The following is a 26,301-nucleotide window of genomic DNA, read 5'->3' as shown; positions in this document are numbered from 1 at the left end:
GTTTTCATTAAAGAGAACATGACTCAAGTTCTGTCATACTGAAAGAAGCGTTACACATCCTGAAGAAGCTGTCAGAAGAAAACTTCCCACAGTTTCGAGCAATGGAAGGTTCGCGCGAGCTGATTGCATGAATAGACAAGCAGTGCATCTTGAAAATGATAATAAATAAATTGGTGCCATATTAAAATAAATATCTTAGATCATCAGTAATTTTACTTAATAACCGCACCTAGCAACCGTAAAGTAAATTCACATAGTTTGGATAGCTGGAGACTTGCGAAGAGGGTTTGCTGTAGTGATGATGGTGGTGCCACATAAACTTTGTTATCGGTTGTGAAAGAATAAACGGCAATAACAACAAGAATAACGAGAACAACAACAAACAAAGCATAAAAAAATATGTATATCGACTCATAAAGAAATAGCAACCTAGTAAGGACGCAAAAAGTTGTTGATATATAATTTAACAACAAAAGAAATAAACTAAAACCACCACAAGTCGTATTGGCGTAGGCAGGCTAAGCAAAGAAAACGTCCACATCAATTCGATCTGCTTTACAAATCAGCATGAAACTGACATGTGAAACCCGTTACACCGGGATCCCGATTTTATTGGCAAATAATCGCATTTGCATTGGAGAGCTTGACATAAACGCATTTAGAACGTCTTGATGGATAAAATTCAATTTGGCAAAAATATGGAATTAAACCATGAGAAATTTCGTTCCTATTTTTAGCAAAATTTTCAACGAGGCTGCACAAGACAACAACGAATCGGTGAACTAAAAACATTACACGGCGAGCAAGCACCATTCTTTAGTACCGTTAAAAGTTGGTGCAATGAATTTTTTTGTGGTCAACGAAAATCGGGAAGATCGTCCAAAAACAGTGCTAGGTGTGCCAGAAAATATCGATGCTGTGCGCGAAATGAATGAACAAAAATTGTCGTGTCACGTACCGTGACTTGCCCTCTTAGGCGTTAGTGTGATGAGCACACCACAAGAAAAGTCTCATGTGAAATTAACATTCGGCTTCATCAATTTTACATTTCGCCAAAAAAAGTAATATTAATGTTGAAAATAGTGGGTTCGGATATAAAGACACCCAGTTAAAGTCTTAAGAAAGTTGCTCTTATTTTTCTGAGGAACTCCATGTACAATTTTTTTTTTTTCGATGTGTTGTTTTTTTGCAAAAACAAATTTACAGGATACCAGCTAATCATTACATTAAAATCTCAGTTTTTTTTTAATTCTTCACCAACCTCGAATCTTAACTAAAAATTAGGAAATAAGTTCCAGTTATAAGTGTAAATAATGAGGCTTATTTTCTTCTGAATAAATATGATGTGTGTCTTAGCTCCATTTTTTATCAGGTCGTTTTTCTTTTGGAGCAAATTAATTTTTTTATTCCATGAAAAAATCTGCAGCGTGATGATTTATTTTTTTTTTTTTGGCAAGTTAGAACGATGTTTCTTATGCTTCGTTATATAGAACAGAATAAAATTTCACACTCTTTGCCTTTCGTTCGTTCGGTTTAAGCACGTCCAAAGCAGCTGCGTCGACAAAGGAAACACCTTACGCATCATAGTCCAGCTTCACAATGCTATCATAAGAGATGCATTAACAACCAACACTGGAGTTGGACAAGGCTGTCCTCTCTCACCGCTCCTTTTCACCTTCGTCGACTGACTGCGCTGCTGGTGTTGACCAACGTCATCTTACAAAGCCGTATTAGCTTTGCGGGGATACCAAATTCAGGCATCGCGGCATACAGGTAACTCCTTTCCTTACTGTCGAATGCAGCTTTGAAGTCGACGAAAATATGGTGTGTGTCGATTCTCCTTTCATGGGTCTTTTCCAAGATTTGGTATATTGTGTCAAACCATATTGCTGTAATTTTTTTGAGCTAAGTTGTTGCAAAATAAAGAATATCTAAATCCCCGAAGAATACTCAATAGGCCGGGATTGTAAAAACAAGATACCGAAAATCCCGGCGTGGTAAAAATCAAAAACAAAAAAAAATTAATAAAAATCGCATCCCTAGTATGAACTTACAGATGCTTATGAAGCTATGCATGTGAGCAAGTGTTTACTTGAGTTGAGAATTTTGCCTCCACTTAAGTGTGCTTGTGTTCGTATTTGTATAAGTAAACTACAAGTCACCGCCAAGGGGTGGCAAAAGCCACTTATATACTTCCACTCAAAGCCGCAAGAGTGCTGCCTAATCTTGTTTTCTAATCACAATCGCAAGCAAGCTACAGCTGATACAAAAACAATAAGAGAAAGCTGTACAAAGAAAGAAAATAATAATACGATAAGAGTAAATATGAATAACGAAAACAAAGTAAACAAAAAAGTTGAACAGGAAACTAGAACAAATGGAAGCGCCGCCAAGGCAAGCGGAAGAGTCTTGACAACCGCCGCCTCCTGTACTTGGAAAGAAGAGAAAAGCCGTTCGTCATAGCGGAAGTGTTTGGAAACGGTCTCGGCTTGTAATTGTTACCAAATCAGAATGAAAATCGTTATAACAATCGCAAAAGTTGAGTGAACTAGTTTCATATTCCAAAAGAAAGCACAACAAAAATATTACAAGGAAATGCACGCCCCATTCTAAAGTAGGCAATTTCAATTTCAATAAGCTACTATAGTCAGCTGGAGGGGCCATTGCTGATGGACGTCAGCACTTGACGGCACGAAGTTGGCACAAAATTCATATTTGTATTGTAATTTCTGTTCGTAATGTCAAAAGTTGTCAAGCAAATTGCCTCATTATGACGAACACACATATGCACACACTCATGTACATATGTATGTATGAGTATGTATAAGTACGCAGGCTAAGTGTGGAGAAAAAGTATGTAAGAAGAAATGCATGGTAATGGCATGACTCTTTACGCTAATCTAAAATCATTTTGATTTTTCACTTTGGATGTTTATTTAGATTCTTCACTTGGCCTTTAGTTCCACCCTTCGTGCGCTGAGTTTGCTACTTTTCAACTAAGTACGTATTAATTTTGTTTTTACAACGTGTGCAGTGGGTGCGAAAAGAGGATTTGAGTAGCAAATTGTTTGAGATAAGTAATTGATTGATGGGCTTATCATTGACGCCAGCTCTACTCAGTGCTCGGTGGTGCATAGCAATGGTGTGTCTGCAGAATGGCAAATGAATAATTGTTTGTATCTGAAACTCGAGCCCCTATTACAAACTGCTTTACCTTGTTAATAAAATGAAATAAAAGTAATAATAGGACTATGAATAAGTTCGTGCGGTTTTACAACAGATGGCGTAACTTGATTATTATTCCATCGATCCACATTTCCAAACATTCATTGGAGAGGCACAAACGTCAGTATAAGTTTTTTATTTGAAGCGTAAACAACAATATTTTTACCACACTTGAAAATGTCGAATTTCGTGCCAAATAATGTGTTTTTGCGGGGAATTCTTCTTCATTATTTTAATATGAAGAAAAAAGCAGCCGAAAGTCATCGTATCTTGGTGGAAGTTTATGGTGAGCATGCTCTAGCTGAGCGAACGTGCCAGAAGTGGTTTGCACGCTTTAAAAGTGGTGATTTTGGCTTGGAAGACGAAGAACGCGAGGGTGCGCCGCCAAAGTTCATGGATACCGAATTGGAGGAATTGCTCGATCAAGATCCGGCTCAAACGCAAGAAGAGGTTGCAAAAACTTTGGGAGTTGATCAATCAACCATTTCCAAACGTTTAAAAGCCATGGGAATGATCCGAAAGGTAGGCCATTGAGTGCCGTATGAATTGAAGCCAAGAGACGTTGAACGCCGTTTTATGGCATGCGAACAACTGCTTCAACGGCACAAAAGAAAGGGTTTTTTGCATCGAATTGTGACTGGCGATGAAAAGTGGGTCCATTACGACAATCCAAAACGTCGGGCAACGTATGGATACCCTGGCCATGCTTCAACATCGACGTCGGCGCAGAATATTCATGGCCTGAAGGTTATGCTGTGTATCTGGTGGGACCAGCTGGGTGTTGTGTATTATGAGCTACTGAAACCGAATGAAACGATTACGGGGGATGTCTACCGACGACAATTGATGCGTTTGAGCCGAGCACTGCGAGAAAAACGGCCGCAATACGCCGATAGACACGACAAAGTTATTTTGCAACATGACAATGCTCGGCCACATGTTGCACAAGTGGTCAAAACATACTTAGAAACGCTCAAATGGGATGTCCTACCCCACCCGCCGTATAGTCCAGACCTTGCGCCATCCGATTACTATCTCTTCCGATCGATGCAACATGGCCTGGCTGACCAGCACTTCCGTAATTACGATGAAGTCAAAAAATGGATCGATTCGTGGATTGCGGCAAAACCGACCGAATTTTTCACAAAGGGAATCCGTGAATTGCCAGAAAGATGGGAAAAAGTAGTAGTAAGCGATGGACAATACTTTGAATATTAAATTTGTAACCATTTTACGTCAATAAAGTTTCAAATTTCGAAAAAAACCGCACGAACTTATTCAAAAAGTTCCCGAAATAACCGACAGCTGATGCTCTAGGTCAACCTATTTTACTGTTTTTTTTTTTTGCTGGGCTGCCACATTTGTGACTAGCATTCTTACCTAAATTGTATTGCCATTGCTTGGCATTTGTAAAAGTTACGCCATCTTGAGTAAATCACCCTCTTCACAGGCTTTCGACTTTTACAGTTTTGAGAATTGATTTGATTTTCGAGTTTGTATTGGATTTTGCTTTAAAAATGAGTTCTATGGTGCGAAAACTTTAGTATCTCTAAGGAAGGAAACTGTTTCGTTACTTACACTCTAAAGAAAACAGCCGTTCACGAGTCGCATAAACGCTTTAAAAAAAACGTGAGTCCATCGAGGGTGACGAACATAGTGACAGGTCATCGACATCGAAAACTGATGAAAACATCAATAAAGTGAGAGAAAAGTGGGGCATTATCCGCAAATTATCCATCAGAGACCTCGTAGAGGTCTTGACCATTGCTTATGGATCCAGAAAAGAGGCCGAGTTGATATCGCCAGAGACAGAATTCTCAAGGCTGAATCCGACACAACACTCGTCAAACGCATTTTTACTGGAGACGATACTAGATTCGCGGATTTATGAGTACAACAAGTAATTCGGAACTCAGCCGAGTGAGCGGAGAACTCCGCAAGAACAAACACTAAATAAAAAATAGTTGAAAAAAAATAAAAAACACGCTTTTATTGCTAATCGAACTAAAAAGTAGAAAATAAATTTTAATGACAAAGGGACCTATAATGAAGTAATAGCAAATCGAACGATCAGTCATATTCAACTACCTCAGAACAGAATTATAACAAAAATTAAGATACAAATAGAGTAATTCAAATTAGAGTTAAAAGCGTGGGATGCTTGATATAGTAAATATTACAATCATTCTATTGGCAACTACCTATGTACAGAGGGTTATGAAAGTGAAGCAAAATGCATCCCACGCTTTTAACTCTAATTTGAATTACTCTATTTGTATCTTAATTTTTGTTATAGTTCTGTTCTGAGGTAGTTGACTATGACTGATCGTTCGATTTGCTATTACTTCATTATAGGTTCCTTTGTCATTAAAATTTATTTTCTACTTTTTAGTTCGATTAGCAATAAAAGCGTGTTTTTTAGTTTCTTTAAACTATTTTTTTTTTTTTTATTATGAATGAAAATTATTGTTATCATTGCAGTCAGTGAATAAATGATTCGATATATTCGTGTTATATTTAATTCCTTTCTTATCGACTGTGAGTCTAGAGCTATGCAGTTATCGGCCATGATAAAGAATTAATCTGATAAACTGATTAATCTGATTAAACTGATATACAAGAATAAATAAAGATTTTTCATTTTAGAACCAAATTCACCTTACTATTCGCCCACAGCAAAAAAAAGAAAATATTACTCCTGGCAATCCTAATAAGAATAATGGAAAACTTTTATCAAATTATTGCATTGTCATCGGTCCTTGATAGGTGTGCAAAATTTCAAGTCGATCAGATTTTTAGAAGCCAGTGAAAATTAAGCTCAAAGATTCCGTTACATACATACATACATACATACAACCCGACCTAATAAAAGTGTGTTAAAAACCACATCATTTTCAGTCGAAACAGAAAGCGAGCAAGCAGTTTTTCTAGGTTACAATGGCTTTTATGTATACCACGAATTTTGGCAAGAAGGTCAGACAGTTATTGAAGACTATTAATTGGACATTAAGAGACGTTCACGTTAAAGAATTCTTGAATAAAAAAGATTTGTGGGGAAGTAGCTCGAAGATCTGCACCATGATAACGCATTTGCGCACCTTCGCACAGTGCCATCATTATCCGTGAATTTTTTACCAAGGAACGACTACCATCCAACAGTCATCGAATTCCCCTCATACGGCTCCCTGCGATTTTTTTCTGTTTGATCGGGTTAAAAACCATTACGGAGAATGCGTTTTGATAGCTGAAAGGAAATAAAGACGGCTCTGATGACTATACCGAGAATACAGTTCCAGAAATGTTTCGGGAACTCGATCAGTCGCTGAACAAAACACTTTTGAATTTTCTGAATATATTCCGGGAATTTTTTATCAAGGTGGTATAGTGCTTAATTTCAGCTACACCTCATTTCACATTCATGGTGATTGCGCTCAACTTCTGGTAAATTACAAAAAAACTTAGCTTTTTAATGAATTATTTAATTACATGACAGATATTCCCATATTTAGCTGCATTTTCTTTTTCCCACCGATAGAATTTATTTATATGGTAAGCAAAAACAAACATAAAAAAAGCAAATATATATGTATACAAAAAAATAAGACCAACATTAAATCGCCCAACCAACCAAAACTTTGAGTGAAATTTCGGCCCGAACACCTAACATAGATTGCACGCGTCAATTATACTTATATAATAATTTAATTTGGGTATAATATACCTCAGGGTCGAAATGCAAGCCTCTATTTTCATGTAATAAAAATGTTGGATAATGTACCCGGACAATAATTGCAGTGAAGTATTTGTAAATTATGATCTTAGTCAATTTTATAGAGTAGATGAACTTACTTTTTAAAAAATAAAATCCTACCAGCTCAATTAGTAAATCAGCCTTTATTATGGACTCGTTCGATGAGACTTTATAAAGAAAGAACTTACTCTGGTGAGCTTTTACTTTTAGATTTTTCTCCAGCCCCGAATCAGCAGACTCTTAATCTTATTTCTTTGCTAGATCATCGCATTCTTCAGCAGCATTGCAAAGTCAACATCAACCTTGAGAAGGTTGTAAACATCAAAAGAGTTGACAAGATTCAAAGTCTCACTTCTGTTCTTAAAACCGGCGCAATGTTCACCATACCATCGAAGGCATTCCATATGTCTATGCGACATTAAACTTGCTACCGGTAGATCTACAGGCAAGATATATCGTGCGCAGTGCGGCAATAAGGCTGAGCACTTTAAGGGGACCCAGTGGTCTAGAAATTAAAAAAAATCGATTTTTTGTTTTTTCAATATTTCGAAAGTATAGTATCTTAAGAATTTGCTGTGAAATTTGCGTGCGGACATTCCCAATATTATAGCTTCTACAACCCATTAACCCGGTAGAGAGCGATCGGCGTGCTCCTGTACCTCAAACTTTAAACGCATTTATCTCGAAACGCCGTTTTTCGGTCTGGTGTTGTCAAAAAAAACAAACTATTCACCAAATCATCTGAAATTTTAATCTGCTTTTCCCAACATCAATAGCTATCGCCCGTACTAGATTCATATTATTATTTCAATTATTTTTTACTTTTTTGACTAAAAAAACTGAGAAACCCAGAGTTTTAGAGAGTCAAATTCTGAACCCCGCCATTTTCAAATTTTTTTTATTCTAGTAGCGGGTCATAGCTCAAGTCATACTGACAAATAATTTTTTTGGTTTTTGTGTTCCAGATAAATAGAAAAGCCAAAATGGACAACACAGTGCAAGACAAATTTTTCGGTAGGGTCAACTCCAGCGGCATTTTTAAAATTATGAACATTAAAAAAATTTTTTTTTTCATTTTTGTATGTAAAAGAAGTTAAATAAAAAGCCTAAAAAATTTAAATATGGTTTCTCGTGTTTTTTATTGTAAAAGAAAATTCTGAAAGTACCCTAAACCCGAGCACTAGGCCACCGGTACCCACTAAGCGAGTGGTCAAACACAGAGTATAGCTACGGTAAAATCCTAGCTGGCATGTCGGAGCTTGCCCAACTAGTGGGCTATGCATTTCCGCCTACACTACGCGTTCACGTTCCTCTTACCCTCAATGAAAGAGTGGGAACGGGACCATGTAAGACAGGTAGAGTCAATCCATCTATACACAAATGGATCAAAGCTCAAGGGCAGAGTAGGCGGAAACGTATATTCTGACCATCTGATGACCTCTTTCAGTTTTTGGCTCCCCAACTACTGTAGTGTCTTTCAGCCGTGGCACAGTGTGATGCGAAACCTGGAGATGATATATACATTTTCAGTGATAGTCAGCCGGCCATAAAATCTCTCACAAAGCAGTAGACTACCTCTAAGAAAGCTATGAAATACCACACATCCCGTAACGAGATGGCTGAGACATTTCACTTAGAGGTAGCAATTGTTTCTGGCCTTTGTGACTTTGAGGCTAACTGTAAATCCGATAAACTAGTAGATGAATTAGATAAGTACACAGACAATGACATAGGCATACCCTTACAAACTCGTAAGCTACTTATCTTTGAGGAAATCGTGAATAAACTGTGAATGGAAAATGGCGTAATGAAACCACATGCAGAATCACCCCCCAATTGTGGCCGATTCTCAATGCTAAACGCAAAGAACCTCTTCTAAGTAAAAATAAGCACAGTCTTAGCACACCGATTTCAATTATCACATTTCAAAATATCTTCGCAGTGCATTGAGTGTTATGGCCACTAAACCAATCCCTCCTCTTCTTCTGGGGAGACACCCTTCCCGGGACTACTTTCTCCATTACTACGGGAAGTCCAGACCGGCATACATAAAAAATACCAAATAGTACGTCATTCTGAGTCAATGACTCAAGCGCCTCGGTTGTCGACGGAACGTCAATTTCGGTCGGCCTCCATGCTCAGTGCTTGCTTAATAAGTAGGCATGCCCCGAAGATGGGTGTACAAACACATGACTTCTGTAGAAGTTGTTTAGATGAGGAAGCGGAAGAGATGATCTCATACCTTCTGTGCCATTATTCTGCTCTATCCAGACGTAGATTTTTCATTTTAGATAAACAATTTTTTATTGAATTGGAAGATATCAGTTCTGCAACTATTTGGCATATTCTGAAATGTTTGAAAATTACACAAAGCGTTTAGGAGAGATAAAGGCAAGTTCTCTATGCTATGAGCCTGAGCTTGTCCCACAAGACAACCGCTTCAACCTAACCTAACCTAACAATATACATAAATACATATGTACATATTACTTTGAAACACTTACTTATTCAAAGTAATCAATATATAATCTATACATAATATATATGTATTTATCCAATATGTATCCATACATATACAAACATATACATATTTATAATCCTCGTTTACAATCAATCAACATGCCCCTTAATTGCAAATCCCAAATTGTGTCTCTTGACTCTCATACATTTTACTCCACTTAACAGGTCATCAATTATGATTCATCACGCGGCGGTGTTTCGGTCATTACCGAAAAAGGTGATGTGACTACATCATTCCTACTTATTCAAAATGCCGACTTAGCCGATTCGGGGAAATATTCCTGTGCACCATCGAATGCAGACGTAGCCAGCGTGCGGGTCCATGTGCTCAACGGTGAGTACAAAATGTATACTACTTAAATGTAATCCATTGCCAGGGTATGACTACGCGCATATGTATATTTAAAAGAATGTATATATATATGGATTTGGTACATGATGACATAACCAATGATATACGCAGAAATATATGTATGATATATAAAGGTGAAATGCTACGTAGCAGCAAGCGAATGTATCCAGGAAAGAGATCGCAAGAGACCAAATACAATAAGTAAATGCACGGATATGCCCACGTACATTCTTACATACCCCCATATATTCAGGTCGACAGGGACGGGACTTCGCATTGTATGCCCCAATATGACAGTTACATTGGCATAAAGGACTCAAATATTTTCACATGAATTTGGCGAAAAAATTATTTCAATACGAACTGATGCTCTTTGAGAATAATTATTGAACTATGCGTATGTACAGGTTGGTAAAGCCGACCAACAGTGGATTCGAATGGAGAGAGAATGGCAAAATGGGTTGAGAAATGTTTGTTGATGAAAGTTTCGGAGTAACGCTTAATTGAAGAAATAATTTATGAAACCTTTTTCAGGCTCGAATTAATTACTCTATCAATTAATCAATGGTATTATTAGTTATATTATCGAATTATTATTACTTTTTACCTATAATACTCGTATGTATGACCCACAGATACATTAATAGTTAAAAAACAAAAAAAGGAAAATCAATCGATAGCGATTTTATGTCTACTATGCCAAGGAAACGGGTTTGATTCAATTTTTAAATCTTAAAATTATAGGTTAATAGAAAATGGTATGTGTTAATCGCAATTTAATGAAATGGACAAATGATTGATCTGATGGGAGCAGCTAATGGTGGTTGATTTCCTACAATCTCTCTAAAATCTTCTTGGTAATTAATTCGCTTCAAAAACGTGCAAAGAACTCTCTCTCTCTCTCTCACTGTACGCGCATTTTGAAAGACCCTTTAGAAACAGTTCCGTTGTGCAAATATAAAATGTAAATAAAAATCAGCAAAATCGGCGGCCACCGTAGGCGAATGGGTTGTTGCGTGGCTACCATTTTGAAGGGCGTAGGTTGGAATCTCGGGGCGTGAAACACTAAAATAATATGTAGAAAAAGTTTTTTTATAATAGCGATCGCAGTTTTTTTATAATAGCGCGCGGGCAATAACAAACCTCCGAGTGTATTTCTGCCATGAAAAAGCTCCTCATAAAAAATATCTGTCGTTCGGAGTCGGCTTCAAACTTTAGCTTCCTCCATTTGTGGAACAACATCAAGACGCACACCACAAATAGGAGGAAGAGCTCGAACAAATACCCAGTAATAGGGTTTAAGCGTCAATTGTGTTTATAAATGGTGACTTTTTAGCTATGCTCTTTTTGAACAGTTGGTTTTGAACAGCTGACGCAAGTTTCGTGCTTTGTTTCACTGTCAAATATCTTCAGTTTGGTCTATAATTTAATCATGAATCGTCTTACAAATGAACAACGCTTGCAAATCATTGAATTTTATTATAAAGTTAAGAAAGTTTAAGCCCCCTTTTTTATCGAAAAATTGTGTTCAGCGACGAAGCTCACTTTTGGATCAATGGGTAAGCAGAATTGTCGATTTTGGAGTGAAGATCAGCCAGAAGAATTGCAAGAGCTACCAACGTATCCAGAAAAGGTCACCGTTTGGTGCGGTTTATGGGCTGGAGGTATCATTGGACCGTACTTCTTCAAAGATGCAGCGAATCGTAATGTTACTGTGAATGGTGACTTGACTTGCATGACATGTGGTTTCAGAAAGACGGTGCCACATGCCACACAGCACGCGTAACAATGGACTTGTTGAGAGGCGAGTTCGGTGATAATTTTATTTCACGTTCGGGACCTGTCAATTGGGCACCCACATCGTGCGATATAACGCCTTTAGATTATTTTTTGTGGGGCTATGTTAAAGCTCTATTCAGACAAACCTGCTTCAATTAACGCATTGGAAGACAATATTAACTCATTTATATGTGAGATACCGGCCGAAACATTGGAAAGAGTATCCCAAAATTGGACTAAGCGGATGGACCATTTAAAGCGCAGTCGCGGTCAACATTTGCATGAAATAATCTTCAAACATTAAATTATATGGACTGTACTATCGATTTAAATAAAAATTTCATGCATTTTTTTGAATTTTACGTATGTTTTTTTTGAAAAACTTTCCTATAGCTCTTAAATAATCACCCTTTATAAAGAAAAATCAGCAGTTTAAATTAACTTAAATTAATATTAATTTTACTCTAAACTTTTGTTTTTGTGTGATAAAATTTCCTAGCCGAGTTCTGTTAATAGATTGGGTAGAGAACTGTAATTTCTTGTTTTCATACACTTTCTGCTCTTAAATGCCAATAAATGTTTGGTATAAACAGAACATAAATTATACTCAGCCATCCATGAACAAATTTCTTAAAATGATCGAGGTGGAAGCTCCTGTGCATCAATTTACTTGAGGAAATTAAGGAACCCGCTTTGGCAAACTCATCAGCGACCTCATTCCGAGATTTCTCTATGGTCAAAAACTCAAATTAAGTGCCCCGAGGTTTAATTTTAGATGCTAATCAACGCAATTAGAAATTGCTTAATGAGGCTTAACTTGACTTTAAAAGACCCCAGATCTATAGGCGCAAGTTCATACGCGCCTTACTATGCTGAAAAAAGTATATAAAAGACCTCAGCTCCATTTGAGAGCATTTGATGTGTAAGTATGATAGTAACGCCAGGCACACATGATAAATTTCCTTACTCTTGATTGGCGCGACAACCGCTTACGCGATTTCAGTAAAAGTTTACCAAAGCGCGTCAGTCGTTTCTTTCTCTTATTAACAGGTGGCAGTTGGAGACACCAAGTGAGGCCAAGTACACCTGATCTTTCCAACACAAAGGAGACCTTTCTCTTCCCCTGCTACCACCAGCTGGCCCGCATCGAATACTTTCAGAGCCGGAGCGTTTGTATCCATTCGGAGGGCATGACCTAGCCAACGAAGCTACTGGATCTTTATTCGCTGCGCTATGTTTGTCGTTGTAAAACTCATAAACCTCATCGTCATCGCTGCGATACTTGCCCTCGCCAACGTGCAAGGGTCCAAAAATCTTCCGCAAAATTTGTCTCTCAAACACTCCAAGCATCGCTTCGTCGGATCTTGTCATCGTCCACGCTTCTGCGCCATTCAATCGGACGGGCATGATGAAAACCTTATAAAGTGTAAATTCTTCACTTATCCCATCATATTTTAATAAAAGGAGTACCACACAAGTTCTGCGCCTATTTCAGGGTGTATAAAATCAATCTAGGGCATTATCGATTGTCCCACCAACCGTTTTCTTCCCTAAGCCCCGTTTTTCCTTACTAAGTGTTTTGACTCGAAGTTTTACCTATTTGATATGCAAAGCTTCTTCATAGCTCCAAATCCATTAATGACTGCTCCAAATGAGTCCGAGATACCATTTGAAATTAGAAAGTGCATTCCCAGAGTTTCGTTTGATTGCCACTAAAGGTGCCTATCAATTGGCCAACGTTTTTGGGTAACGAATAGGCATACGATGGCAAGGTTTAGATGTGAAACAGCAGAAAATTCATGTGCTACTTATTTGCTGCGACTGTGACAGCCAACACTTGCTGGTCATTTGGAAACTTTGTATGTACAAACATATGGACAAGAATATGGGCAATAGCTACATTTGCGCACTTATGTCGAATAAACTACATGCCCATAATTATGGCCACCACATTGCCAAATAATTGGAGCGGTGCAGTAGAAAGTTGGCCACAATGAGTGCGACGATTGCATTATCTACGGTTGGGCCGCTCCGCAAGAACACCAATCAACCCAGACACCAACAATGGTCACTTGTTCTTGTGTGTACACGCACACTATAGTACAAGTACACGTACACGGCTGGTGCATGTTGTACGAAATTCGGTTTTACAGGTAAACTACTAATACCATATAATGTACTAACGTATGCACGCGTGTATGTATTTATGTCCATGTGTTCTTGGCACATTTCAGGCGCACACACTTAACCGACATTTTGTAAATGAGGTGAAGATGACAACACTCCGCTGCCACGACCGCAATGACAACTGACACTTTTACTGCATGCAAATGTATCTACACACATGCACATACGAGCACATACACAGCCACATGCGCACCATATGTGTGTTTGTGCTTGTGACCATGCAACATGCTCGTGTAGCACAGCATCCGCATAGCCGCAGCAATAAAAAATTTGCAAGTGCAATGTTGGTAAACTACACTTACTTACGCACTTACGCACTTACATACACATTGTCAGATGTATGTGGCTCTTGACTACGTACAGACGAGAACATTGTACGAATACCTCGATTATGCGAAATGGGAAACGCCGCATCAACAATTTTGTGCGTGACTGCTTGAGTGGTGAATGCGCATACATACATACACGTGCATATCTTTTTCTCACAGCATAACAATAGATTTTGCTCGGGTTGCGAGTTGGTTGTGTGCCTGTTAGTCGTGGTTAATGTGCATTTCCCGAATTTAGGGTTAGCAGCCGTGAAGTTCGTAGTGAAAAGGTAAACATGTCCCCATTTGCATAAATTTATAGATAGCAGCGTCATTAAGCCACTTTTGCTGGTCAGCTTTTTACTCAAACCTATTTTTAACAATGTTTTCTTATCTTCACGTAAATTTATACAAAAAATGTTCTTATATGTAAAGGGTTTTTCAACCAACGTACTGGCCAACTGATTTCAAAAAAATGCCTGATCTAATTGGTTTCTTCATAGGTAACAAAATATCTCGAAATTTTGTAGAAATTGAAGGTAGTGATTATCTAAACTCGGATAACTCACCAATAGTTTTGTCTCTCTTGTCGCATATCGTTTTTAAAGAACATATGGAGAAATTGAGTAACCAATTCATAGATTGGCATTACTTCCAGAACATTCTAGTAAATTGCAAAAATAATAAAGCACAAAGAATAATAATGAGGAACAATTAGATAGTTAAGCTCAAAATGTTACGTCCAACAAGCAACTTGGCGCATGGAGAAGTACTCCAACTATTAAAAAAACGCAGTCATTACACAATATCTATATACGAGGTATGTTCAAAAAGTATCGCGAATTTTGTGATTTTTGAAAAATTATTTATTTATTCATTAATATCATTTGTCCCTTTTAAAGTAATCCCCATGAGATATTATGCACTTGTGCCAACGTTTTTTGCAATCTTCGAGGCTCTTCAAAATTATTTTTTTTAATCTTGTTCAGTTCCTCCTTCGGTGCCGTCTTTATCTCATCAATCGTAGAGGCCCAATCGAATAAAACGGTAAGCAAAACTTTTAAATACGACCGAAGTGGGCGCGCTTTTTTCGGTCTTGGTTCGTGCGGCAGCTTCCAGTAAGATGATTGAGCTTTGGTTTCCACGTCATAACCATAAACCCACGATTCGTCGCCAGTTATGACACTCTGGAGCAAAATTTGGGTCGTCGTAGACAGAGTCCAACATCTCATTAGCAATTTTCATGCGATGCTGCTTTTGGTCGAAATTGAGCAGTTTTGGTACGAATTTTGCGGCGAACCGTCTCATGCCCAAATCATTGATCGTCGTGTGATTTACTCCTTAGAGAAATGCACTAAATGCTTAAAAAGGCCACACATGCACTGTCCTCCTCTAAAGATAAAAGAAGGAAAATGGGCTAACAGCAATTCCCAGAAAGCAGAATTATATTCCGAATGTCTGGCTGATATTTTTACACCTCATGTAGCAACATGCCAAGGCCTGTGCCCATACAGGCTGCAAGAGCTCGAAAAACATGCCCAAGTTACGAGCGCCGAACTAAAAAGAACAATTAAAATGCTAAAAAATAAAAGTCTCTGGCTTCGATTTAATCATTGCAGAAATACTGCAGAAATACGTTCTCGCCAACATAATGAGTGCATCTTTTAAGTTTCATTACATTCCAATTTTCTAGAAAACTGCGGAGGTTATTATGGTTCAAAAACCAGACAAACCTGGGCACAAGGTTTAATCATATAGATCAATTATCACTTCTACCTGTGATCTCAAAGTTTATTGAAAAGATGTTGATTAAGCGACTCAATAAAATAATAGAACGAAAAAACTATTTGTTAAACTAAAATTAATACTTCCCGAAAAATACTCCGAAATCATGGAGTCGTATTTATCAGATCGCTACTTTCGAGTCAAATAAGATTATGCTTATTCAAGTCTTCCACAAATTAAGGCAGGAGTACCTCACTACGTCACATCGACGTTTGCAGATGGCAGCCACATTAAAAACCGCTTTAAATAAGGTCTCACAGTGGCCTAATACATGGAAAATAGACTAAACGAAACTACAAACACTAAAATACAGCATAACATAAATGATCAACAGGTTCCATACTCAAACTCTCCAAAGTGCCTTGGTATGATACTTGATTGTAAAGAATTGTAAGAAAAAGAAGGAAGAATTGGACACCAAACTCAAAAACATGCAATGACTCATGGGTAGCAGATCAGCTCTAACTACAGTAAAAAAAAAACTGTTAATCTACAAGCAGATACTAAGATTATTATTTACGAATGACTAAATTTACGTCAAATGTTTATTTTAAAATTATTTTTTGGGAATTAATCAGCTCAAATCTTATTGAGAAAAGTTAGAAAGTTATTTGGCACCAAAAATGAAATTTCGGTTTCTATTTGCTAATGTTGACTAGTCTAATTTTTTTTATAGTTCAATTATTTTGGTGGACATTATATCGATAGACCAAGCCGAGCTAACCCGAAATAGCCCCGGAAGATAATGTCGGGGTATGTCGACGATATGTGGCCGTATCCCTGTAAAGTATTGTTGTAGTGATCGATGCCTCGTCTAGCACCGATCAAACAATTAAAAGTTTATGCTCGTAGTCAAGATGATGGCCCTTATTATGAGCAACATTCGATCTTCGACTATAGTCGAAAGTGCTGATCGAACGAATTTTCATTTGGTATTATGGTGCTCATTCGTTGAAGAATAGGACTATTGTGAATTTCGATCGCTCGACGCATTTACAATAGATAATTTTTTCTCAGCTGATACAGCAATTCAAAATAAAAGAAAAACCGATTGTGTTGAAATTCTTTGCTAACAACATTTTTAAAAGTTAAAAAAAGTATTTTTTGTGAAAATGAGTACAACGGAGTTGTGGTTCGACGATTCATCGGTAGTGGAACTAGCTAGGTGTAGAAAACAGCTGAGGGGCGCATCCAATCCCCTAGAAATGGCTTCCACTGAGTAAGTTTAGCATTTTCAAAATGTGTTGACGTACTTAATATTACAGAAATTTCTTTACAATTTTTTTAAAGAACTTTAGATTATCTAAACAGGCGTTTATGAACCTACTGCCCAGTACAGAAAACCAGTTGCAGCAGTGCACCCGAGCCAAGAGCTCTTCACTATTCTCCAAAAAAAGCAACACAAATTATTAATGTGTGTGCAGCTTTGCACAACATTTGCTTGTTTTATAATGTTCAACTTCCGGATGAAGAGTTATCCGATGAGACCGTCAACGATGATGCTGAAGATATTGAAGTGGAGCCAAATAACGGAGAAGCAGGAAACATAAGAAATGAAATTCTTAGAATATTATAGAAAAATCTAAAAAGTATTAAATAGACACCTGTACGCCACAGTTTCTGTTTTATTTTTGTTATAAATTTTCTTTATTCAATTATTCGTCATTCAAAAAAAATATGTATATCAGTTCCTCTACGTATTTCAGCCCATACCTGCCAAGGAAAAATAAAAATGTATTTCTCTAAACATCACAAAAAAAAATCCATTATTAACCTTAATCCATTTTGCTGCCATTCTAACTGGTGGTCCCAAGCAATTCAGTTCCGTTGTAAATTCCTCCCATTTTTTTGCTGCTTGTACTTTGGTGGAAATCTCTTTTGCGAATTGTGGATTCTCTTCCATTAATGCAACTAGCCTTTCTAATTGCTGTTTGGTACTCACGACTTTCGACCTGCATAATATTAACAAAATTAGTATATATTTATTATTTGGTTACTATAAAACAATAAATAATCGCAAAAAACTTACATTTTAGCAAGTTTTCCCACAATACGCTACACAATCGAAACCAAAATTGCATTAGACTCTAAATTCGGTATACAACGAAAATTTCGACAGCGTTGCACCGCTCATAATACCAAATTGACATTCGATCTTCGATATTCGTTGGTTGTCGAACTCATAATAGGGGCCGATATCTCACACTAAAATAATTCTGTTGCTGTTTTTTGTTTGTTCCTTTCGGTTGAAAGTTGATTGAAGTCAACAAAGAGAAAATACGATACAGGCGGAAATGCGAAAATGCAAGCCACGCCGCTGAAATTGTGAATGGTGTTTATGGTGCCAATGCTTAACAGCTAATTACGTGCAATTTTGGTTTCGTCGGTTCCACTGAGGAATTTATGATGTTAAAAATGTACCTCGCATACGCAGAAGCGTCGTTGAAAATGTCGATAAAATCACAGAAACAATTGAAGTTGATCGGCAAGTTTGTAGCCGTGGCATCGTTCAGGAGCTTAAGATCGACCATAAGACAATTCTAAACCACTTGCGCCAAATAAAAATAAAAATATTGGCTTTCTTTATCCCCGAACTAATATTTTCGTGTTGTGTAATTTGGTTAGTATGGTGAAAGCTGTTGTAGCGAGTGTCTGAATCCTTGCTTGTGGCTAGGCTGGTAGCTTTTATAAACTGAAAAACTTATAAAAGCGAAGTTGATGCGCTTATTTAATTTTACATTGTTATTCTCTCACTTTTCAAAACTTTGAAGGACGGTGCAGGGTTGGTTTTATTTAATTAAGTTGGGGAATAAGTTCATAGCTTTTTTATTTTATTTTATTTTAGGTAGGTAGGTGAAATGGTTGAAGTGTTGGTCTGGCATTCCTCAACTAGCACTAAAGCGCCGTTTCGATACCATTATGAGACCTCCGAAAGGCAGATATCTACAGCCAGACAGAGCTGTTGATATAATGGAGAAGATTGATGTGATTTAGGTTGGTGCACTGTCCAGGCTGTCGAAGAAAGGAGCGCCCTTAGTCGACGAGCTGCCAAACCCGTACATTTGCAGAGCAAGTGCACAACAGTCTCCTTCCCTGAAAGATCCCCACAGCTTTTCCGCGTATGTGCCCGCTACCAGTGACCGGTAAACACAACTATGAGTTTGGAAATTGAATGGCGAGGAGTGCAAAGGACTTTCTGAGTCCTTCGTATATCGTATTGCGGCCAAATGGTTTTCGAAATAGCACATGAAAAAATGAAGCTCCATCTTTTCACCGCTTTCCTGAAAAATAATTTGTGCAGTTCCCCTTTAACAACTGTCAGGGGTTTGCCGATGATCCCCTCTGATTGTTGGTCTCTGAGGCCAATTCAGTCCCTTTCTTGGCGAGCTCATCAGCAATTTCATTTCCCTCTATGTTCCTATGTTCTGGAACCCAGATCAGAGAAATGTTACCTGCACACCCAAGATATTTGATCTCCTCTTTACTGGAGTTTACTAATTTCGTTCTGCACCATGGCGTTGTCAGAGCCTTAATCGTGGCTTGACTGTCGGAAAAAATATTAATATCTCTCTCGCTCCCGCGTTCCCTAACCATTTTGCATGCCTGCAGGACCGCAAAGACTTCTGCTTGAAAAACTCTAGCAGTATTCGGCAGTTTAAAGGAGATAGTTGAATTAGCTGATTTAGAGAAAACTGCCCGATTCCATTTTGGAACCGTCAGTGAAGACAGAAGTGCAAGCTTTGGTGAAGATCTTCCCCTCGATCCAATCCTGGCTATTTGGAAAGATTATTTTCTTTTATAACGATTTGTTTGCTGTTTGGCAAAGGGAAAGTATTCATTCTATAAAACTCTTTCTGTTCTACAAAACTACGTTAATTGTATTTTTGAGTTATTTAATTTTTAAGGCTTAGTAATGGAATATTCAAATGGCAAAAATCAACATTTTCGACAAACGCTTTTCTCTGCTGTTAATCGAGGTCAATTCCATTCAGGCATTTTTGATGTTAAAGGAAATGCTGGAAAAGAATGCTACGGTCAATAAGGAGCTCTACATTGCACAGCCACACCACGTGAATGAGGTGAAACACCAAAATTAAGAAACATTTTTCTAATAGCGGTCTCCCCTTGGCAGGCAATGGCAAACCTCCGAGTGTATTTCTGGCATATATAGTATATATATATTCGACTGAAAAGACCTGATTGACATGGTCAAACCAAACTCCTTCACGACAACGCCAGGCCCCATGTTGCACAAATTCACAAACCGTGCTCCAAGAGCCTGAATGGGAGGTCCTTCAGCATCTGTCGTATTATCCGGACCTTGCACCGACCGATTACTATCTTTTCTGATTCCTGTCAACTCATATGATGGTTCAACAACTTTTTTCACACCAGACCAGGCGATTTTGGCGGAACGGCATCAATAAATCGGTCGAGAGTTGGGAAGAGGTTGTAAACAGCATACACACTTGTATAATTGGTTAACTGGTTTATATAAAAGTCTTCGGTAAAAACGATACTAACTTATTCCCCCAATCAAATAGAATAGGCAGATAGCAAGCTTAATTACCTTTAATTTCATATATCAATTGCCTTGATCGGGTAATGGGTTTTCAACATATTATAGACTTTTACTGTCTACCTTTTTTTCTTTCATCAACAACCATTATTGGAACCTTAAAATAATAGTGTGGATTTTCGGACTGAGCGACTAATTTTTCATCGGCATAAGATGGTCTGGTTCTTGGGTTTTTTGGCTTTAACCAAGTGAAAACATTTTATAGATATCTCACCTATAAAAACAAGTGCGATATTTAGTTGACAGGCCTAATTCGCCCTTGTTATCGCCCTGTACTTATCACAAATAATATATGAATATTGTAATTTTGACTTGTGAAACACATATTTCACGAAGTTTAGCAAAGTTTAAGTAAAGGATATATTTATTAAACCCCATCTCCTTTTTCATTAATTGCGGTTTAACATCTAAAAAGTAGACTTACATCTAATTTGTGCACCACCCAAAAGTTTCCCTGACAGCCAGTGCCTCATGAATTAACATCTAAGGACTTTCTTTAGATGAATTAAGTATATTATATCATTATTTTTTGTTTTTGTTTTTTAAGCAAACATCTTTCCTGATATTTCTGGGGTACTAAATAACACGAATTGGGTAATTGCTTTATTTCGTATTTTAACCAACCCAGAAAAAAACCACAAGAACAAATTACTTTTAGCTAGTGAAAAGGGCAAAGAAGGAGCACCAAATATCTCATTTCTAACTGTTTCTTAAGCCACTTTTTACCTTTCAAACCCAACATTGCCGCAAATTCGTCATTTTGCACCCGATTTCACACAAAAGTTTACTTGAACCATGAAATTCCACACCAACTCGTTGCTAAAGCGAAAATGTTAAAATGTTTCATGGTTAACGAAAAGAATCAAATGGCGAATAGAAATAAACGTATGCAAGCGCGTAATAATACATACATAGATAACATACATGCATTTGTGTGTATTCCCAGTGGCACTACACACACACATACAGATAAATGAGTGTAGGCCGTGAAAATTAACGCACAAATACACACAACACGCTCGTAATTATGTAAGAAACCTTGAAGAAATCTAGCCCAAGGTGGGAAAAATTACGCGAATAATATACAGAGACATAACCCGCCCCCGCCCCTCCCATGTTTCCCCTTTACAATTGCGAGCGCGAGTGTCGATTTGGAAGCAAATTCAAACTGGCAAAGCGGAAATGTGGGCCGCAACATTAGGTGGAATTTGCAACGGCATTTATTGTCACAGCAACAGACAATAGCTTGCAACAACACAAATAACAGCAGCGCAGCTACTGAAATGGAACAAACTGAAATTTTGGTTGCGTAAAAGAACCTAATGAGTGTTCCCTGCTGCTAATGATGGCAGTGACAATAATGTGTCGACATCCTTCTTGCTTTACTATGATGCTAATACGAATTACGTTTCCGTTTATGTGTATGTAAGTATAGGGGTGTATGTGTGTGCGTGGTATATGTGTCGCCTCTCCATTAACCTTTACTACCTCTTCAAACACTTACGAACTCATTTGTATCCAAAAAGAAATACCATTGCAATCTAACTCACACAGATACCAAAAACCACAAAGCAAAAAAAAAAAAAAAACAGAAAAAAGTACCGGAACTATGCATGACTAAGTAATAATTCAAAAATAAAATTAATAAAAAAATAAAATTTGTAAATTTTATCAAGAAATTTATGTCTTTAAAATTGGGTTGAGTTTTTCTATGCGAATTAAAAAATTATTTATTTTTATGCATCTTTTTCGTAAAAAGTTGGAAAATAACAAATTTATAATAGCCTTTTAATGGCTAGGGTCTCAGGTTTGCACCAATTTTCGAACACTCGCCATTTTTGAGTGAATATCGAATTATGTGCACCAAATGTTCAAGAAATTATGCGAGTGGAACTAACGCCCAAGTATTGCTCAAGCTCATGACTTGAGGATATCGTAATAACTAGGGCGGCCCGAATTGTTTTCCATCATTTTTTTCATCTCGCCAGAAATGTGCACATATTTTCCAAAGAAAAAAAGAAAGGTTGAGCAATATTTGCTTAGTAGATCTCTTTTGTTTGCAGGGCGCAGTGGCCTAAAAATGGAGAATATGAAGCCGTTAAATTTTACATTAAATAAATCCGTAAAATTTTTGCACAAATGGCTTAAAACGGTTTTACGGGCAATCTTTAGTGCCTGAGCAATGCTGCGACTCCCAACGTGCCGGTCAACATCGATTACTTCGGTGATTTTATCGACACTTTCCACGACGGGCCTGCCTGTGCGAGGTGCATCTTTAACATAAAAAATGCCTGAACGCAATCGACGAGACCAAAATTGCACGTAATTAGCTGTTAAGTATCGGCACCAGAAATACCATTCACAATCTCGGAGACCGGGCTTGCATTTTCGTCTTTATCAAAGAAAAACTGTAAAATGTACCAAATTTCCCTTTTTGTTGACAAAGAGAACAGTTGGTGCGCGGCTACCATTCGAAAGTGCACAAATTCGAAAGGAAGCTAAATTGGGGGCTCACAGTCGCAGACAAAGCACGCAAAGCTATGACCGCAATGTACTCCTGCGGAAGGCTTATTGGAAAGAAATGGGGATTGGTACCCAGAATGATTCATTGGCTCTACACAGCAGTGGTCAGGCCAATTCTCTACTATGGTATTGTAATATGGTTGGATGCCCTTCAGAAGGGTGTGAACATCAAGAAACTTGACAAGGTTGAAAGACTAGCATCTGGTCTGATAGCCGGCGCCATGTCAACCACACCATCGAAAGCATTATATGCGACATTAAACTTCCTTCCGATCTGCAGGCAATATATAACGCACGGAGTGTGGCAATAAGGCTGAACACTCTAAGTAAGTGGTCAAACACGGATTATGGTCACGGTAAAATCCTGGCTGGCACTTTGGAGCTTCTCGGACTGGTGCACTATGCACTCCCGCTTATACTTGCCTTTACATCATTTACGACCCTCCCACCCTCAAAGGAAGAGTGGGAACGGGACGATGTGAGACAGGGTGAGTCCATCCATGTATACACAGATGGCTCAAAGCTCGAGGGCAGGGTGGGCGGAGGTGTATATTCCGAACATCTGGGGATCTCCTTCAGTTTTCGGTTCCCCGACTACTGTAGTGTCTTTCAGGCTGAACTGATGGCAATAATAAAAGCCGCGAACTGATACAGTGTGATACGATATCCGGAAATGTTATCTACATTTTCACTGATAACTAGCCAAGCGGCGATAAAATCTCTCACAAAATAGTCGACAACCTCCAGGGTAGTCATGAAATGCCGCATATCTCCTAACGAGATGGCTGAGTCATTTCACCTAAAGGTAACATGGGTTCCTGGCTATCGCGACATTGAGGGTAACTGTAGAGCCGATGAACTAGCGAGACTCGGCACTAAATTGACTAATGAGTAATTGATGAGATTGACTGATTGAAAGCCGAAAAGGTTTACGATTTCAATCATTTTTTCATGGCCGTAGGCAACACAGTCGTATGAAAAACTTTAAACCTTTCTTTTTAATATGGGTTTTCCATGAAAGTTTGCTATCAAGATGCATACCGTGATATTTCAAGATATTGAGCTTAATGGGTGGACAAGTGTTTCGTCTTAGCGTAAAAGTGGCGATTTGGCTTAATGCGTCACTCTTTCATTGAGTTATTTTAGCAAAACCTTTCTGGAGTTTTTGGGAGGCCACATGAGGGTAAGAGTCAATTGTGAGTACGGCAATGCCATCCGCAAACGTTCCGACTATTGTTTCTTCAGAAGCTTGTAGATCGTATGTGGAGATCAAGTATAGGACGGAGCCCATTATACCGCCCTGGAGTACACCAGCTGAACTTTCACGTTTGAATGACGCTTCCCGTTTTACATTCTGTTGAAGGCATTCGACACAATCAAACGAGACTCAATATGGCTGGCGAGTAGAGAGAGAATTTCCGCTAAGATAATCAGCCTGATCAGAGCCCTTTACGAGAACTCCGAACTGGCAGGGCTCCACAATGGCAACATCGGCGCCTCATTCGTCACCAACGCAGGCGTAAGGTAACTTGTCCGCTGGTACCGTTTCTCTTCGCCACCGTTTTAGGCGACGTTATAAGAAAATTGACCCTGCACATAAGAGGCATCGTATGGAGTTTCACCAGACACCTTGAGGACATGGACTTTCCCCATGACATCTGCCTACTCTCCCACAAACTCACTGGCATGCAAGTGAAGGCGGACAGACTAGTGACGCTGGCACATACTGTCGGACTAGAGGTCAACATCGCCAAGACCAAGGCTATGAGAGTCAACTACAATTAAGCAAGATCTATAATGGTTGACATGGGTCTGGTGGAATTCGCCGAAAGCTTCTGCTACCTGCTGCACTGTCACGACAAACGGCGGAACAGATGAAGATGTCAACTGCAGGCTAAACAAAGCAAGAGCGGCGTTCGGGTGAAGGCATACAGGACGGCCGAGCTCTCAAATAATCATAGTTGTAAGTTGTAAGTGAATCATAGCTGGTCTCCAACAGCATCGCACAGAGGCTACAATCTTTTGTCAACAAATCCCTTGCAACATCTGTAGAATATTCTGGCCGAACACCTTCAGCAACGATGCGTTGTGGAGAGTAGCCAATGAGGATCTCATCCTATGGCAAATCAAACGCGAAGTGGCGATAGATAGGTCACATGCTGAGAAAACCAGTAAATAGCATTACGAAAATGGCACTGGACTGGGACCCGCAAGGAAGCAGAGATCGCGGTCGGCGAGGGTTGATGTTGCGCGAACTATGAGATGCCGACATCATATGGGACGGCGCAAAAACAACAGCCCAGAACCGTGTACGATGAAAGAGTCTTGTCGAGGCCATCTGCTACCGAGCGCTGTGAAGAAGGATGTACAAAAAAAAGTATTTATTAGTAGATCCTATTTTATTTTATAAAGTAAGCCATCATGCCAAACACGGTGAAAGCCGTAAGATATATCGAAAAAAGCCGATCCATTTTTTTTGGATCTGATAAATCCATTTAAGCAGACACAGACAGAGATAGGCCGTGCGACTTCCATAGTTTAATGTGGTGAGCCATTTTTTCTAAGATCATACAACTTTTGAGGTACGTACTATTACAACAAAAAAACTTTAAATATACTTATGTATTTTTAAGTGCTTGAATGAGGAGCTTTTTTGTCAAGTTATGCCTATGCAGTGAATATTATACAAAGGGTAAAAATGTGTCGATAAATCCGGACACAGAAAATTATATTTTGGCTCACGGAAAATTGTTGGCTAGAAATATTATTATTATTTTGCGGCCTAGTGAACTAGGTTTACTTATGAAACGGACTAACTGCCCTGCAGACGATTTACTCGCATTTATGAGTTTCAAATACACAAAACTTATTACATATGTAATAAGTTTTCGAATTTGTATGTATGGGCGAGTGCTAATCGATTCGAGGTGATTTTGTACGTGTACGCAATAACGGATTCCATTTTGTTCCTTTTCTTCGTGTGAGAATGTGGGTAGGAGCGAAGGAAGTTCTATCATATAAATCGGGTATTTTTTAGGATGTTGAGAACTTCAAATGATAATACGGAACACAAAACTCATTGTTTTTTTTTTATTAAAATTTGAAAAATTGAGCCAAGAGGTATCGAGAGAGAGGGCTTAAAACACTCAGGCTAAAAAGCCCATGGTACTTACAGCTCTTAAAAGTGAAAGAGTAGATAATCAAGGAGGAAGTAAGAGAAGTAACAGAAAGAAAGAGACAGAAATAGAAAAATAAAGGTAGCTGACCTGTGTGAATTTTCCAGATTCTGTGG

The 26,301-nt window shown here is 38.3% G+C and overlaps 1 protein-coding gene across 1 annotated transcript in view; it reads left to right on the top strand.

Moving 5' to 3' along the window:
• The window catches only part of LOC129241916 (kin of IRRE-like protein 3), a 46,876-nt gene extending 37,020 nt beyond the window's left edge, over positions 1-9,856 (top strand). Inside the window, exon 4 of the mRNA XM_054878467.1 lies at positions 9,662-9,856. Coding sequence (XP_054734442.1) covers positions 9,662-9,856 — 195 coding nt within the window. The remainder of the gene's footprint in view (positions 1-9,661) is intronic.
• Positions 9,857-26,301: the final 16,445 nt, after the last annotated feature.

Source organism: Anastrepha obliqua, chromosome 3 (assembly GCF_027943255.1).
Source record: "Anastrepha obliqua isolate idAnaObli1 chromosome 3, idAnaObli1_1.0, whole genome shotgun sequence".
Taxonomy (NCBI): domain Eukaryota; kingdom Metazoa; phylum Arthropoda; class Insecta; order Diptera; family Tephritidae; genus Anastrepha; species Anastrepha obliqua.
The sequence above is the reverse complement of the archived record's forward strand: the minus strand, read 5'-3'. Positions and strand labels throughout refer to the sequence as shown.